General features: G+C 45.9%; 1 protein-coding gene across 2 annotated transcripts in view; it reads right to left on the bottom strand.

The window, feature by feature from the left end:
• TRIM66 (tripartite motif containing 66) overlaps positions 1-16,300 on the bottom strand; it is a gene marked incomplete at both ends in the record, with an annotated part of 50,765 nt that overhangs the window by 16,644 nt on the left and 17,821 nt on the right. For both annotated transcript variants that reach the window (XM_081099351.1, XM_081099352.1), the window contains 8 exons: positions 1,259-2,163; positions 4,160-4,277; positions 6,486-6,632; positions 7,200-7,314; positions 8,647-8,763; positions 9,089-9,221; positions 10,339-10,486; positions 11,885-11,988. In XM_081099351.1, the coding sequence (XP_080955477.1) occupies positions 1,259-2,163; positions 4,160-4,277; positions 6,486-6,632; positions 7,200-7,314; positions 8,647-8,763; positions 9,089-9,221; positions 10,339-10,486; positions 11,885-11,988 (1,787 nt within the window). The remainder of the gene's footprint in view (positions 1-1,258; positions 2,164-4,159; positions 4,278-6,485; positions 6,633-7,199; positions 7,315-8,646; positions 8,764-9,088; positions 9,222-10,338; positions 10,487-11,884; positions 11,989-16,300) is intronic.

Genomic DNA, 16,300 nt, shown 5'->3' with positions numbered 1-16,300 from the left:
TGCTTTGAAGATATAACTGTGATCACAGATCTAAGGGAGACACCACTATGGGAAAAGTGAGTAGAGAGAAAGAAGGGGGCTGCAACAGTAAGTTCTGAGAAGAAAAAAAAAAAAGAAAAGCAAGAGTTAAGAATGAAGATGTAGAAGGCAGCAAAGATCCCAGAGGTCAAAGTGCACCTCTTCGATTGGCTTTCAGCTGAGAGAAGCATTCATCATCCCCCAGGGAGAAAACAAGGCCTCTTCTGTGGCATTCCAGAGTCCGCAGACCTGGATCCAAGACTTGGTTCTACCACTATGTTTCAGGCTCTCAAGGCTAATTCCTCACCCTCTTTGACCTCCACTTCTGTACCTATGAAATACAGATGGTAATGCCTCCCTGACAGCACTGTTGATAGGATAAATGATACACTGTCTATAAAACATACCTAGTGTAGTAGGCTTGAAATAAATTTTAAGCCTATAGCTATGCAGTGGTATAAAGATGCTGCCCCGGTGCTATATACAGATCTTGTAACATAGAAACCGACACCTGAAGCCTATATGTTCATGTTGACCAATGTCACCCCAATTTAGTAAGTAAAAGGAAAAAAAAGATGCTGCTCACTAGCATCTAATGCATACCCTCCGTTGCTCTTTAAGTTCTCCCTTTCTTCTGTCTGAGATTCATAAGTTCCCAGCAAGGAAAGGGAGGAGGTTACAAAGGTTTAAGACAGGGGTCCTCAAACTTTTTAAACAAGGGGACAGTTCACTGTCCCTCAGACCATTGGAGGGCCGGACTATAGTTTAAAAAAAAACTATGAACAAATTCCTATGCACACTGCACATAACTTATTTTGAAGTAAAAAAACAAAACGGGAACAAATACAATATTTGTATTTGCATGTGGCCCGCGGGCCGTAGTTTGAGGACCCCTGGTTTAAGAGACAGCCTCTCTCTGCCATGGCACTGGTGGCAATCCAGCGCGGATCAGAAAGGTCTAGTCATGAACAAGGTTCCGGGTGTCACAGAAGAGGACAGGGCTGAGTTAGGCCACTCTGGAGTGTTGAGCCCCATTCTATGTTGGGACTAGATGCTATGTTCTCTGGAGGTTCCTGAGAAGGGAGTGGAACCCAGGCAGTCTTGAAATGTGAAGGTTATGCTCAAGGCCACCCTAAGGTGAAGAGACTGTGTTCCTGTGCCACCCTGTGGTTGGGAGGCTGTGTTCCTGAGTGATCCCAGGATGGGACGAATATGTACCCCAAGCCACTCTGAGGCTCACCTGCACGGTGTCCTCCTGGGTCTGGGACTGGATGGGGGCTGGCTGCCTCACGATGTAGTTGATCTGCCCCACAATGGTTTGCTGAAGATGCTGAGGTGATTTGGTCTGACTCAGTTGCAGGCTGGGCTGTTGAGCCTGAAGGAGAAGCTCCAGGTCCTTCTGCATTTCCTCCAGCTCGAACTTGTGGTGCATTATGTCCACGTTCTGGGAACAGGCAGGCCCAGGAGGGTTCTCATGCTGACTAGAAGCCAGGTGCTGGGATGGAGGTAGAAGTGGGGGTGGCTGCTGCTGGGGTGGGGGTGGCAGAGGTAGCGGAGGTGGCAGCTGCTGCTGTGGCTGCTGCTGAAAGTGGCTGAGCTTCAGCTTCTGGTGGTGGCCAAACTGGACTTGGATCGAGGGTGTCTGTACGGTGGGCTGGGCATGGGCTCCAGGCTGAACATCCTGCGGGGGGACAATGCACACCGGCTGGGAGGTCAGCTGATGCCCCAGCCGCTGGGATGTGCTCTCCGGCTCCACGGAGGGCTGGGTTTCCAGCCACGGCTGCAGCAGCTTTGGTGGGTGAGGGTTGCAGGGCAGCTCTTTCTCTCTGGGTAGCAGGGTGGAGCACTGCAGTGACCCCAGCTGCTGGGGCACCACCTCAGAGGCCTGCCGAAAGCTGTGAGCTTGGTGTATGCTGGGTGGGGGGACCTGGCCTTTAAGGGAGGGCGAGACGGGGGAGCAGTGGGAGCAGCACACAGACGAGGAACACAGTGCTGGAGAGTGGAACTTGTGTGAGGGGTGGCTAAGAGCCTCTTGCTGAGCTACTGGAGACTGGTGGCTTTGATAAAAGGATGATGGCCCCTGGAAACTTCCATACGCATGGGTATCTGTCCGAGACAGTTGTCCACCTTCTGTGGTTATGCAGCCTGGAAATTCAGAATAGAGACAGTTTCCAAAGGTAACCTGCAATTGTTCCCTACTTGCTACCTCCTGCTCCTGGGACCAACAGACATCATTCAACAAACCTATACCAGGCAGAAATTAAGAAATTCAACCCCTGATCTCTAAGACTCATTCTTAAATGAGACCAGTAATTGAATCTGTATGGACCAGCTTTGGGGGCCTAGGACATTTGAGAAATTAGCACTGCTTTTACCAGATGCTCATTCCTGACTCTGTATCCTACTAGAGAAACAATGGGCTCCCTCAAAGAGAACCCATTCTTTTCTTTTCTTTTTTACTGTTTAAAGTATTGCAAATAGTAATACATATGTCTCCTTTGTCTCCTTTTTCCCCCATTGACCTCTCCCCGGCCTCCCCCAACACTCGGCAAAAACCCTCACCCCGCTAGTGCCTGTGTCCATTGATTATGCTTGGAAAACTGTGGTACATCTTCACAATGGAATACTATGCTGCTGAGAAAAAGGAATTTGACCCCATTCTTTTTTTAACAAAATAGCCCGACAGAGACTGAGACAAAAAAAAAAAAGTAACATTGGAGATAGGGAGGGAATGTGCTGGGAAGTAGCAAAGAAGAGAGCGCCACCCCCAGGACAATGAGCAAGTCTGCAGATACAGACCTGGGGAACCGTGTGTGGAGCAAATAAGGTGGAAGAGAGTGGGGAAGCTCCAATGCAGCTCAGTGCCAGGGACCAGCACTGTCCTCTGAGGTCCCTGGCCTGGCGCATGAGTAGATGGTATCTATTGCTAGCTCAGTCTAATGGCTCCTTTGGCTCATTTGTTTGTTTGTTTTAATATATTTTTATTGATTTCAGAGAGGAAGGGAGAGGGAGAGAGAGATAGAAACATCAATGAAGAGAGAGAATCATTGATTGGCTGGCTTCTGCACGCCTCCCAGTGGGGAAAGAGCCCACAAGCCAGGCATGTGCCCTGACCAGGAGGAATCAAACCTTGACTTCCTGGTTCATAGGTTGACACTCAACTACTGAGCCATGCCAGCTGGGCTTAGCTCAGTTTTGATGAGATGATTAGGATGGAAGGATTTAGGGGAATACTGAGCAACTTGAGGGCAAGAGGTGTTTTATTCAACTTTGGTCTCTTAGTGCCCAAAATAAGACCTGACCCAGAGCAAGGGTCCACCAAAGGTCTGTTGAGTTAAACCCAAGAGGAGATGGCAGCAAAATAAAATCCTAAATATCATTCATCATTCTGTCAAGTTCAAAAAAACTTTCGAGGAAATTAATAGCCCAGATGAAGGCAACATTTGGCTATTAGTTTAATAAACCTTCCATTAGGTTGTCAACACAGACACAACCACAAGTGGTCTATATTCTGCCTAAAGACTGAATGTCAGCAAATTATTGCAGCAGAAAAAAAATGCACAATATCGTGAATTACCTGCTTACATCTCAACTCCAAAGAGAATGCACAACATTCACTTTCTCTCGCTCTCTCCTCTTCCCTCCCTCTCTCTCCTCTGCGCGCTCTCTCTCTCTCTCTCTCTCTCTCTCTCTCTCTCTCTCTCTCTCCCTCCCTCCCTCCCTCCCTCCCTCCCTCCCTGTTCCTGATATACCCATTTGTGCCCACACTGGTATACACCCTTGTATAACCACAGAGACACAGGTTCACCTGTACTGCCAGACATTCTGTAGAGCAGGGCTACTGTCTTGTCTCCTCTCCGCAATAAAACCAAGGTAACAGGGACGTTCATACAGAATGGGAAGCTCAGATTTCAAATGGTCCTGTCCTATATAGCCACTGGTATTTAAGCTGTCCACTCACTCATACCTTAGTTCCACTCCCAAGAAAGGTTTGCTGAATGACTCCATGACCTCTGGCAGTCTCAGGGAGTGCTTTCTCTTGGGCATAAAAGTTGACCTACCCAGTAAGTTCAGCTAAGCAGACACTTTATATTCATTCTTAGCAAATATGTAAAAGCCCACGGGGTAGGCCCTGGCTCACCAAGGGAAGCCAGCTGCTTGGTCCAGAAGTTAGGCTCCCAGGTGAATCTGATACTCCAAGGGGAGCCAGGATCTGTGTTACAATTTGTCTCCAGCAATCGCTGCATCTGAAACACAATCTGACAACAGCACCAAAGTCATTTCTTTGGGCATCTTGCTCCAGAATGAAAATTCCCTCTGCCTCACTCTTTGAACAGGTTGAAGGGCTCAAAGACATGGTTCTTTAGACATAGTTCTTCTGCCATATGCTTGTTTCCTTGAACCTTAGTGTCTCCATATTCTTATCCTGCCTCCTCACCACCTCTACCCACCTGGAACTCCCTCCCATTCCCCACTGATCCCCTTCCTCTTATTGAGGCTTCTGAAATCCTTAAATTCTTATTTCTTCCAAGCCTCAAATAATTTGTAATTCCTCTCAGGATATCAGCTACTGGCAGACCTCTCAAGAGTGCTCCATTCATTCTATCATATCTCAATTTATAAGCCTATGGGGGCAGACATTCTCTGAGCTCCCTTAGTGCTGTCCTTCCACCCACAGGTAAAAGTCCCTTCCATCCTAATCATCTGACCTCTTCCTCCCTCATCACTTTCATCTATTTCCTATCACTAACCCTCCCATTTATCTAAGGTTCTGGCAAATGACCAACTTATCCTGCCATCATCTAGTTAACTAATGCTCCAATCAACATCTTGGCCTCTTACTTCCTTGATCTCTTTTAAATGTCAATCAACTTTACTTCTCTTTTCAGTTCAGTCATCCTTTTCATCATCTACAACCATTTTACCTATGAGACCGTAAACTCCAATAACCTATTACCTGATCATAACTAGTTCTTACTCTTTCAGAGTAGGCTCTTCAACCTCGTTGAGCTCCGTAAGCCTGCCATAAGACCATCTCAGCTTTTCACATTTTCATTAACAATGTCACTTGTGCCCTAATTCCTCCCCACCACCAATGCCTCACCTTAGGACAATACAGCCATTCCAAAGCCATGTCATCTGGGGTTGGGTCAGTGATTATGAACCTCAGTCCTTTTTCTTGTCCCTTCCTTTCTTGTCGGCTTCTTCATCCACTGCCACAGTGACTATTTAAAATCTTTACACCTACCCAAGGTCTAACCCTCTTATTATCACTTCAACTTCACAGAGGACAAAAGGAACCATAAAGGGCCAGCTCCCTCAAACTTGTATCCCTCCTACCTCCAAACTTAACTATATGAAAGCTGATGCCTGCCTGTCCTCCATCTCACAGGAAGGGAATGCCTCTATGTTTAAGGTGAACCAATTCACTCTAGACCCCACTTCTTTCTGCCTTCTCAGTATGCTCACTCTACCACACAACTATTTTCAACGTCTCCCAGATAAATTCATGCAAACATTTTCCGTATTAAAAAAAAAAAAGTCAAGTCGCCTTGTCAAGCTATCTTCTGGATTCCCTTCTTTTCACTTCTGTCTCTCCTTCACCTCCCATCCTCAGTCCCCTCGTTCTAGCTTTTAATTCTAGATTTTGCCAGAATTTCTTTCAAAAGATCACCAGGGACTTCCTGATTCCCAGATCTCAAGGTGTCTCTTCACTACTCATCCTGTCTCACCTCAGTAGCAATGATAACATTGACTACTTGAAACTCAGTTAATTTCTGTGCACCACACTCTCCTATTTCTCCTCAGACCTTTGCTTTTCACTTTCTTTCAGTTGTCCCTTTCCTCTCTTCTCTGCTGAAATTCATGGCATTTCCCTGGGTTCCAGATTTGTTCTTTTCTTCTTCCATCACACACTCTTCCAATGCGATATTAGAGATATTCCAGTGACTCCCACATCTCTATCTCAAACCCTGACTTTTCTTTTGACTTCCAAATCCATCTATTAATACAGATTTTGGATTATCTCCATTTAGATGCCCTACAGGCATCTCAGATTTAAACTCCTCTGCTGTATGTTCATTTCCTTGAACCTTAGTATCTTTGTATCCTTCTTCTGCCTCCTCACCCAAATATAAACCCGACCAACTTCTCTCAAAATCATTGCTCCTGGGCATCATCTCCTCCCAAGCTCAACACTTCAACATCATCCTCCACTTCTTTCCTCTTAGGCCCCATTTAAACCCAAATAATTTTGTAGGGGATGATCAGCACACCACTAGTGCTCAAGATAATTTCTAAATCTGTGACCTAAGGCAAATAACTATAGAATTTCCCAGCTGAGTTCCCTAGAGGAAGGCAGGATGATTTCAGCACCTGGGTTCTTTGCACTATGGGGTTTGGTAAAAATAATGGCATCCACTTACTAACTTAAAAGCAGTGATTGAGGAGTTAAGAGTTCTTCTTACCAGCTCTTTGCTGAAAAGGAAAGGGATACTGGTTTTGCTGCAAACAGCCCAATTGATGAAATTCTGCACATGCTCGAACTGACGGTTGAGCACCATGATGCTCTGTAACTGCTGCTCCAGCTTCCGCTTTCTCTCATTAGTAATGCCCTGGGCACAGAGAGAGAAGACAGAGTTCCTCATCCTATTCTTGGACTGCAGTCTACCCTCTTGGAAATCTGGTGGCCTGTGTGTATCAGTGTAAATACTGATGGAATCAGATGAGACTGCACCCGAGAGGAGGACAGCAGGACAGAGCACTACCATGGGCTGCTGAGGGGTGGAGGAAGGGAGGGAGAAAGAGTGGGCGGATTTTATAGCGCAAATATGGGACAGGTGATAAATGAATGAGAAAAAGAATGTCTACATCCCTTGGGAATAACTTGATGAAGAAGGAGGGCTGTTTTATGACTTTCTTCCAAGGCTATAATGTTGCACAACCCAGGAAGGCAGTTGCCTTAGAGCCATAGTGCTGATGAGAGTTTGAACTACCTTTCCAGCCTTTAATGAACCACCCTCCCCAAATTAAAATGAACATTTTAAGTTACAGGGAGCAAGAAAGAGCACATAAATTCCAGCCCAAGAAGCTCTGCTCCATGGGCCCAGTTTGATATGTGTCTGGTTTCTGATCTAGGGAGAGCACAGAACCCACCCGCTGGCCCATCTGTCCACATATACCTCCAACTCTTCTATGAGCACGTTGGCCTGTTTGTTCAGCTCATTCATTAGCACCATCTTGGCCATTTTGATCTGGTTTTCCACCTTCCTGTGCTGATGCTTCACCTCAAAAATCCTATAAACAAGATGGGACATAGCATGGTGAGCCCTATGAGGGCTTAGAGACAGCAAATGTAAGAGCCAACAACTTGGAGGCTGCCCATTGAGATCAAGGCCCATCAGGCACCAAATATACAGAAACAAGAACCTTCCTCACCAACCCACCCTTTGGACAACCCAGACCAACTGAGCTAAGTGGGCCAGTGGCCCAGAGTTCAACCTGGTTTTCTTGAGGTAAACCTCAGGTCCACACCCAGGCCAACCCAGCAGTTCAACAGTTCACACAGACTAGAGGCAGGATAGAGTAAGTATGAGTATGACTTCATGTGATCTATTGTCTAAAGAGGAGAATGCTCCACTAAACAGTGCCATGCAGTAAAAAGAGTATGGACAGAAACAAAAAGTAGACTAGTGACATGGCGGGGGGCGGGGGGGGAGTTAATGGGGGAGAAAGGACACATTTGTAATACCTTAACTAATAAAGAATTTTTTTAAAAAAGTAGACTAGTGGTTGCCAAGAACTGGGGATGTTGGAGGAATAGAGAATGACTGCTAATGAGTACAGGGTTTCTTTTGGGGTGATTAAATGTTCTAAAAGTAGATAATAATAATGGTTGCACAACTCTATGAATATACTATAAACCACGGAAGTGTACATTTTAAAAGGAAAATATGGTATGCAAATTAAATCTCAGTAAAGCTGTTAAAAAGAAGAAAAAAAAGAACATGGGCTTTGAAGTCACACAGAACAGCTTCCAAACTCAGCTTGATCACTGACTGTGTATTCAAACAAATCACCTAACTTCTCCGAACTTCAGTCTCCTCATCAGTAAAATGGAGTTAACCCAACTCAAAGAATTGTAAAAATTGAACAAAATAATGTATGTATGATGCCCGATCCAATGCCTGCCACATGATGAACTCTTAGTACCTAGTAATTCCTCTTCCTCGTAAAATACTAATGATTTCATGTCATCTGTAGATTTCTACAGAAAACATTTGGAAATGGGTGATAAAGGGCAGATTACCACCTACTAGCTGTACCCTAGGATAAGCAGGACTCTTGTCCCAGTTATCTACTCTGTGCCCTTGTTCTCAAGCACCAACCTCTGGCTATTTCATGGCTACTTTCAAAAGGCATGTGCTTTGGCCCAGACTCACTCTGATCATCCTGACCTAGTTTGGTCCCATTCACTAAGTGATGACCTGAAGCCCTTTCACTGGCCCTGAGACCTCTAAGGCCAAGACATATGCCTCTGGGACATATGCCCACATCTGCCTAAAGGCATATCCAGGGTGTGAGGGAACAGAGCATTTTCCGAGTTGACAAAGGGCTAGCTTGTGCTACCTGTCCTCAATTTGCTTTGCAGATGTCTGCAGGCTGGATTTCTTATGAGCCACCTGTGTAGTCACACTTTCCAGAAGCATCCTCTGATTTTGCAGAACTTCTTCAAGATGTCTGCACCTACAGAAGGAGGCAGAGAAAAAGCTGAGGAAAGCTGAGTTTTATTCTGAACATGCCAGCCAAGGCAGAATCCCCACAGTGCGTGTCTCAGCTAGGCCGATGGAGGCTGGAATTGCATCTAGGAAAAGTCAAAGATACTACAGGCTCTTGGCTTTTTAGCCCTTCTGCGAAGAATCCCCACAAAAGGAGCAGAGAAAACTTCATCCCAGGGGCTGAAGGTTGGCTTAGGCAGACAAAGAATTTTGATGCACCAGGAGCCCAACACTCTATAAGAAAGAAGTACAGAGCCCTCCCAATCCCCCTTTGAGCAGCCAGCCAACTCTACCTGTGTTCTTTGTGTTCCACCATGAGGCATCTATGGCACGTGAGCACATCACAGGTCTCGCAGAATAGCTTAAGCACTTCCTGTGTGTGTAGAGGACAGTACAAGGCGAAGTCCCCAGAACTACCATTCACTCCTGCCAGACAAGATGGAGAAAGTGGGCTTCTCTTGTTCAGGAAGACCTCTCAGTTAAGCCCCACCGAGCAGGCCTTGGCCCTCAATGGGACCCTCCATGGACACAGGGTAGACACAGAGCTTCAAGGATAGGTGGTGCAAACAGAAGAGGCCTCTTGTTGGGCCACTGAGGTCCCAGGAGCATGAGGAATGCTGGCTTAGCCCAGCTGGCCAAAAATAACACACTATCAAGCCCCAGGCATCCCACTACCTGCCAGAGGCTAAGGAAAGTGTTTGTTACTACTCTGGTACATGGATCGCCTGCAGGATAATGACTCCTCTAAAATTCAACTTCAAACTCTTCATTAAACCAGGATTCAGTGTGATGGGGCTGAAACCAGCTAACCAGCCTCACCAGGGTCAAGGCCAGATCACATGGATCATCAAATCTGATTCCTGTGGCCCTAGCCGATTCGGCTCAGTGGCTAGAGCGTCGGCCTGTGGACTGAAGAGTCCCACATTCGATTCCAGTCAAGGGCACATGTCCGGGTTGCGGGCTCAATTCCCAGTTGGGGGCGTGCAGGAGGCAGCCGATCAGTGATTCTCTCTCATCATTGATGTTTCTACCACTCTCTTCCTCTCTGAAATCAATAAAAAAAATGTTTTTTTTAAAAAAAAATCTGATTCCTATGGATATGACAACAGTAAAATTCCTCCCATGGTCTAAAGGCCTTGGGAAAAGACTTTCAAAAAGATTGCCACTGAAAACAAAGGGTATTAGACAAATGGACAAGCCCTGGTACAAGCTGTTTAATTAAGTAACTAGAAGTGAGACATGACTGCTGTAAATAGAGGTGAAAGTAAGGAACTCAGCTAGTTTCCATGATAATTCAAAACTATTCCTCCCTGCTCAGGAAGACATCTCACCCCCACTCACCCACTCCCACCCCCACCAGGGTGAGCCTAGAACGACTTACACTGTGACTGTGATTCTGGAGGAGCCACCCCTACCGCCACCATCACCACCATCACCACCACCACCAGCGGGGAAACAACGTCAGAGAGCTATTCTCTCAGGATTTTAAGGTTCAGCACCGCTTAAGGGCATGTGAGCTGGTGGGTCAAGTCAGCAGTGATACCTGGAGATCCCTTCTGGGCCGGGGGGAAAAGTGGACCCCCAGGGGCAGGGCCATGCTGGTGCTCTTCCGTGCAGGAGCTGCAGAGCCAGCGGTTGCAGTAGGTACAGAGAATGTGTGCCGCCCTCTTCTCCTTGCACTCGGAGCAGTTCTGGAAGCAGAAAGTTCTGGAGTTATTTGGGCCTGCCTCTCTGAGCAGTAAAGGCTCTAGGGCCTGGGGTCCTGCAGAACTGTTCCTCCACTAGTTTGGAGAGCAGTCAATCTGGAGAGCTGCTTGGAAGTGACATGTGGGGGCCTGTGAAGAAAAGCAACCTTTGTGACTAAAAGAAGAGTATCCTCAGGGCCTATTAGCACAAGTACTGTGCTGAAGATGAGGGTACCCAAATGAATAAGGCTCATATAGCCTGACGGGTGGCAGAATTCAGAGTAACGCTGTGATAAGGATGCACATCGTGCTAAGGAAGCAAGGGGAAGTTTCCAGGGGCTCCATCTAGGAGAGGCCAGGAAAGTTCTCAGAAAGAGGTGACATCTGAGTTGAATATGGAATGACAAGTAGAAGTTTATCGGGCAAACAAGAGAGGAAAATGAGAAAGCACAAGCAATAAGTCAATGTGCCTGCAGAGAGGAGGAAGCTGCTGATGTGGGGTACACAGAAAGATGATTGTATACAGCCAGGAAAGACCAAGCACAGATCAACTCTCAGAGTTATGTTTCCACAGCTGAGGCTTGCTAGGCCCAAGAGAACCCAGTCCTCTCCTAATCCAAATGTCCATTCATTTGGTCAGCAAATACCTTGCAGGGCTGATGTACTAGTAAAGAATGTGGAGAAGAGATTTTGGAAAAAATTTAGCATGTCTATTTCTGAATAATATAGGCCACTGAACTGATGTAGGTTCTAACAGCTTTTTCCTCACACTGACATCTGAAACACCCATAACAAGGGGAAGAAGACAAGAAATACTACAAGTTTTACTAATTAAACTATGAACTAATTAAGGGTAGAGAACATGGGTCTCTGTCTGCCTAGCACCCAGCACAGGGCCTACCACATGCAAGATATTCAATAAAAATTAGATACAGGAGCAAGTAAGTAAATTGACAAATGAATAAAACGTAGTGTCAGGGATACCCTAGTGGAGAAAGGAACAAAAGGAGAAGCAGTCAGTAAGTAATGTGAACTTTCAAAAACTCAGGTTACAGGTATCAGTTGTTAAATACAAGAAAGACTGATGAACCCATTTAACCCAGTCTGCTGTATGAGTTTCAACTCAGGGGTAGAAAAGTGAAAGTAAAAGCTCAATACGAATATTTTTCAATAAGAACTGTAAGAATGAAGGGAAAAACTCCCATTTTGTTTTCCCCAACTCAACATTTTCATTTTTTTCTGGATAGATGCATAGAAGAAACGAAGGGAGGGAGGGAGGGAGGGAGGATGGGGCAAATTGATAGCAGGGTAAGAAGGTGGATGGAGTGATAAGTAGACAGACTTATGGAAAGGGGTCCCACAGATTTCTGAAAAGGATCAGCTGCTTCTTTGGTCCTGACTTACCCTGGCCATCTTGAATTGCCCAGCAGAGAAGCACTGCAGAAAAAAATGTTCAGTTACATCCCTGGTAGGGTACACTCGCTTACACCCAGGACAGGAGATGAGCTCTGGGAGGGGGGGAAAAAGATAGCAGAGTCAGGGCAACATGGCAGATTATACATAAGGCCTTGACATGAGGCTTTCTAATATATAACAACCAAGGTATGTGCCAATACCACTTGTGCCAAAATTAACTATGTCTGACACCATAGCCTGCACTTTCCACCTAGGTACTTTGAACATGACCGTCCCCTTAGGTGCCTGCCCTACACACCTCTTTACAGCCCTATGTTTGCTGGTCCTACCTTCCTTCCCACAAGCCATTCTACTACAGTTCCAACCCTACTCTGGTTGATAATTGGGTGCCTTCTGCTGCTCCCATTCCTCTTTCCACAGTCCTAGGAGCCCAGCAAATCTCCAGGGAACCAGTTTAGACTAGGGCACAACTCCAGCCATTAAGGTTACCGGGTAGCAGAATTACTTTAAAGATCTCAAAGCGGGGGCTTCCAAAAGGCCCTAACCAGAGAAAGACAAGGTCTTCCTGCCTGTTCATCAAGGAGGTACTTTTCTCTTGTTACAGCCAAGACCAAGCGGTCTGCCCTTAGGGCTTAGAGTGCTTCTATAGGGCCTTCTCCAGCTAGTGATGTTGGGTGCATCACATATATGTGTGTTTCACCTGTGAACATGCACATCTTGTCCTAACCCCCTCTTCCCAGAGAAATGCAACCATCTTCAACACATTCCTCAGCATAATGGGCTCCTGAACTATATAAGCGGAATCAGACTGCCCCCCTCCCCCACCGCCAGAGACTATGGTGCTCTTCAGGCCCACCTCCAGAGCAATCAGCTCACCAGGTGCCAGGAAATGAGCCTCCTGAGCAGGACTGGGTACCTGTGTCCAAGGATGAAAATGACCTGGGAAGGGACTGCCTGTGGCAGTGAGTGCTGCTATACCACACTCTAGATTTTCAGTAACACAAATGTAAGCCCGAACACCAGGTATACCACCCAATGACCTTGGTTGGCAACTCATTTAAACTCACTTAACTCCTCTGTGCCCCAGTTTCTTCATATGTAAAATAGAAAGGGAAAACAAGAGTTGCTATGGGAATTAAATTAGGTAATACTTGAGAAAGCACATGACCATCCATGAATGTTGACTTTCAATTCAAAAGATTTCTCATATCCCTTTCATGGCAATGACCTCAATTAGCAACTCTCCCAGATGATGAAAATCAAACAGTCTGAGAGGTAGATTTAAAAAATGTCCACAAATTCTTCCCCTCTGTGTGCCCATGCCCTTCAAATAAGCCACTTCAAAACTTCATGGTTAAAACAACTAAACCATTAAGGTTGAGTCTGTTCTCCAGCCTTTGAAGCTAGGCTGACCTCATGATTTGCTTTGACCAACAGAACGTAGCAAAAGTGACAATGAACATGTTCCAAGCCTAAACCTCAGGTGCCTTTGTATGGTTCTGCTCTCGCTCTCAGAAACTCTAAGACTCTCGCATGAACCTCAGGTAAATTGCCAGAAGATCAGAGGCCGTGTGGCGAGAGGTCTCAGTTGCTTCAGGTGTCCCACCTGAGCCATCATAAGCCAGTTAGCTCCAACTGACGCCCAGCTGAACCCAGACACAGGAATAAGCACAGCTGAGATAAGCCAAGTCCAGCTCAACCCAGCCAAGAATTCCAGCCCAAATGCCAACCTGTATAATCATAAATTAAAATTTAGTTATTTTAACCATGAAGTATTCCACAAAATCATGAAAAATAATAGTTTAATACTCTTCCTCCACCCCTCCTAGCCACCCTCCCTCAAATGTTTAAAACCTCCCCCAGCCTTCACAGAGCCAGGAACAGAACTGAGTCTGGAATCTCCTAGTCTCTCCTTGCCCATCAAGAACAGTGGCCAGAGGTGGAGAAGGATGCTCTCCACAGGTGGTCTTATCCAGGGGAAGCAGGTGACCGTTCCTCCCTTCTCATCTCTGGGGAGACCCTACTCATCTATCCCTAGATCAGAAATGCTGCTCTAATCGTTGAAAATTTCCACAAGGCTTCCAGCTCCATGGTACCAGAGGCCCACACATTAGTCATACTAACACAGCCTCATTAGCATCATAAAAAAGAGAAATAACTGAATAGATCAGAGAAGCCCTTATTACATATCCTCTGCCTCCCTTGGCCTTAAAGGCCCAAATCCTCAACTTGGTTCTCAGGCCCTTTCCAAGTTGGCCTCTCTCTCGTGACATCTCTAGCTTCATCTGCCACACACCCTATGTCCTTGCCATGCCCCAATATCTCTGCTATCTCCCGAATACACCAAACCTTTGCATAACTGTTTATAAAAGTGCTGTTCCCTCTCCCTGAAATACTTTTTCTTGCTCCCCTTCTTTTCAGATAAACTCCTATTCATCCTTTCAAACCTGTTCCACATGCTCTACCTTTGAGAAACAGGGTTGATTTCCCTCAGGATACGTTAATTATTCCCTCCTCTGAGTCCCCACAGCACCCTGAACGTTCTTCTAGTATAATAACACATATCACGTAGCATTCTATCTGTTCACATGTCTGCATTAAAAAATAATCCACAATTGGTACTAAAAAAAGATTGCATGCATTTTAGCAAATTGTGACAATTGCGTGTCTATTGCATTTGAGGACTCCACGTGTAGTCCTTGCACTCACAGCCACTGAAAGTAGTAAGAAGCCATCTGCAAGTTTTCAGGGTGACAGAAAAAAGCCAGTCCGGAGGACAAAGGAATCAGGTCTGATCCAGGGCAGAGCTGTGGTGCTTGGGAAAGGCTGTGAATTGGGAGATGTGGGTTCCAGGCCCAGGGCTGGCACTATCTGTGTAACCTTACATAAGTGACCCCCTTTCTCTGAACTGAACTTTCTACATCCTTAAAACGAGGGAAATGGGAATATTAGGAAGCATGGATTATCCAATCCTCTTCCTCTGCCAACTGCAGCCAGGCTTCAGAAATATTCCCCTGGGCCAGGTGGGAAGACACAGAGAGCCAAACAGCGACCTGGCTATCAAGTCAGCAAGGCAGGAGACAAGCTGTGGGCTCAGCCCATCTAAAGGGGGGCTGCTGCAGCAGACTGCACGGATGGGAGACTGTGGGCCCAGCGTGAACTCGGAGACACATGTTATCTGTCACAACACTTTGTCCAGAAATTCTTATCTTCCCTCAGAAGGTCCTAACCCCATCAAGCTGTGTCAACCTTGAGCTTTTTTTTTTTTTAAGAGAATTCCCCATTTTTCAATGAAGATACAAAAACAAAATTTGTTAAGACAATTGGATTACATGAACTCTTAATTATCTAAAATTATCAAACATCTATAATATTTAACATTAATTTGGTTATTAATACATATGTAAGTCACATGTTACATAAAACATTATTTAGATATATTGCTTTTTTTCTACTTGAATTATTCAAGCAACAGCCTTGAGTGTCTATGTTGTACATGGGAACATCAATTCTGAGAAATGGTCCAAAGGTCACGCAACCATCCCGGGAGGAGGTGGGGCGTCTGCTTCCAGAGTAAAGAAGGCATTGGCCCCAGAGGTCCTCCTGGGGACCTAGCAGCCTGGTAGAATGGCTCTGAAACCCAAGGATGTTCAGTGACACTGTTGTAAGAGTGAGCACTTCTGGTCCCTAGGATGTGTGGGACAAATTATTCTTTCCCACTACTCCCCGTACCAGGCACTTTACATGTATTATCTCATTTAATCATCAATCCACATCTAAGAGGTAGCCATTGTCCCCATTTCACAGTTGGAGAGGCTGAGGCTCCGAGAAATTGTCACCCATCAAAGATCACGCAAAGCAAGGGCAGAACTACCATTGAAACCCAAGTCTGTCTATCTCTAAAACCCAGCCCTTTTCAATATGCTAGGTTCCTCTCTAATTCAAGTATGAATAAAAAAGGTAGCCCTAGCTGGTTTTGCTCAGTGGATAGAGCATCAGCCTGAGGACTGGAGGGTCCCGGGTTCAATTCTAGTCGAAGGCACATGCCCGGGTTGTGGGCTCGACCACCACTAGGGGGCATGCAGGAGGCAGCCAATCAATGATTCTCTCTCATTATTGATGTTTCTCTCTCCCTCTCCCTTCCTCTCTGAAATCAATAAAAAAAAAATAAAATAAAATTTATTATTTTTTTAAAATATATTTTATTGGGTTTTTTTTACAGAGAGGAAGGGAGAGGTACAGAGAGTTAGAAACATCGATGAGAGAGAAACATCAATCAGCTGCCTCCTGCACACCCCCCACTGGGGATATGCCCGCAAAACCAAGCTACATGCCCTTGACCGGAATCGAACCTGGGACCCTTCAGTCCGCAGGCTGACGCTCTATCCACTGGGCCAAACCGGC

The sequence above is a fragment of the Myotis nattereri genome, assembly GCF_964212035.1.
Source record: "Myotis nattereri genome assembly, chromosome: 9".
Taxonomy (NCBI): domain Eukaryota; kingdom Metazoa; phylum Chordata; class Mammalia; order Chiroptera; family Vespertilionidae; genus Myotis; species Myotis nattereri.
This window is presented reverse-complemented; position numbering and strand designations above follow the sequence as displayed.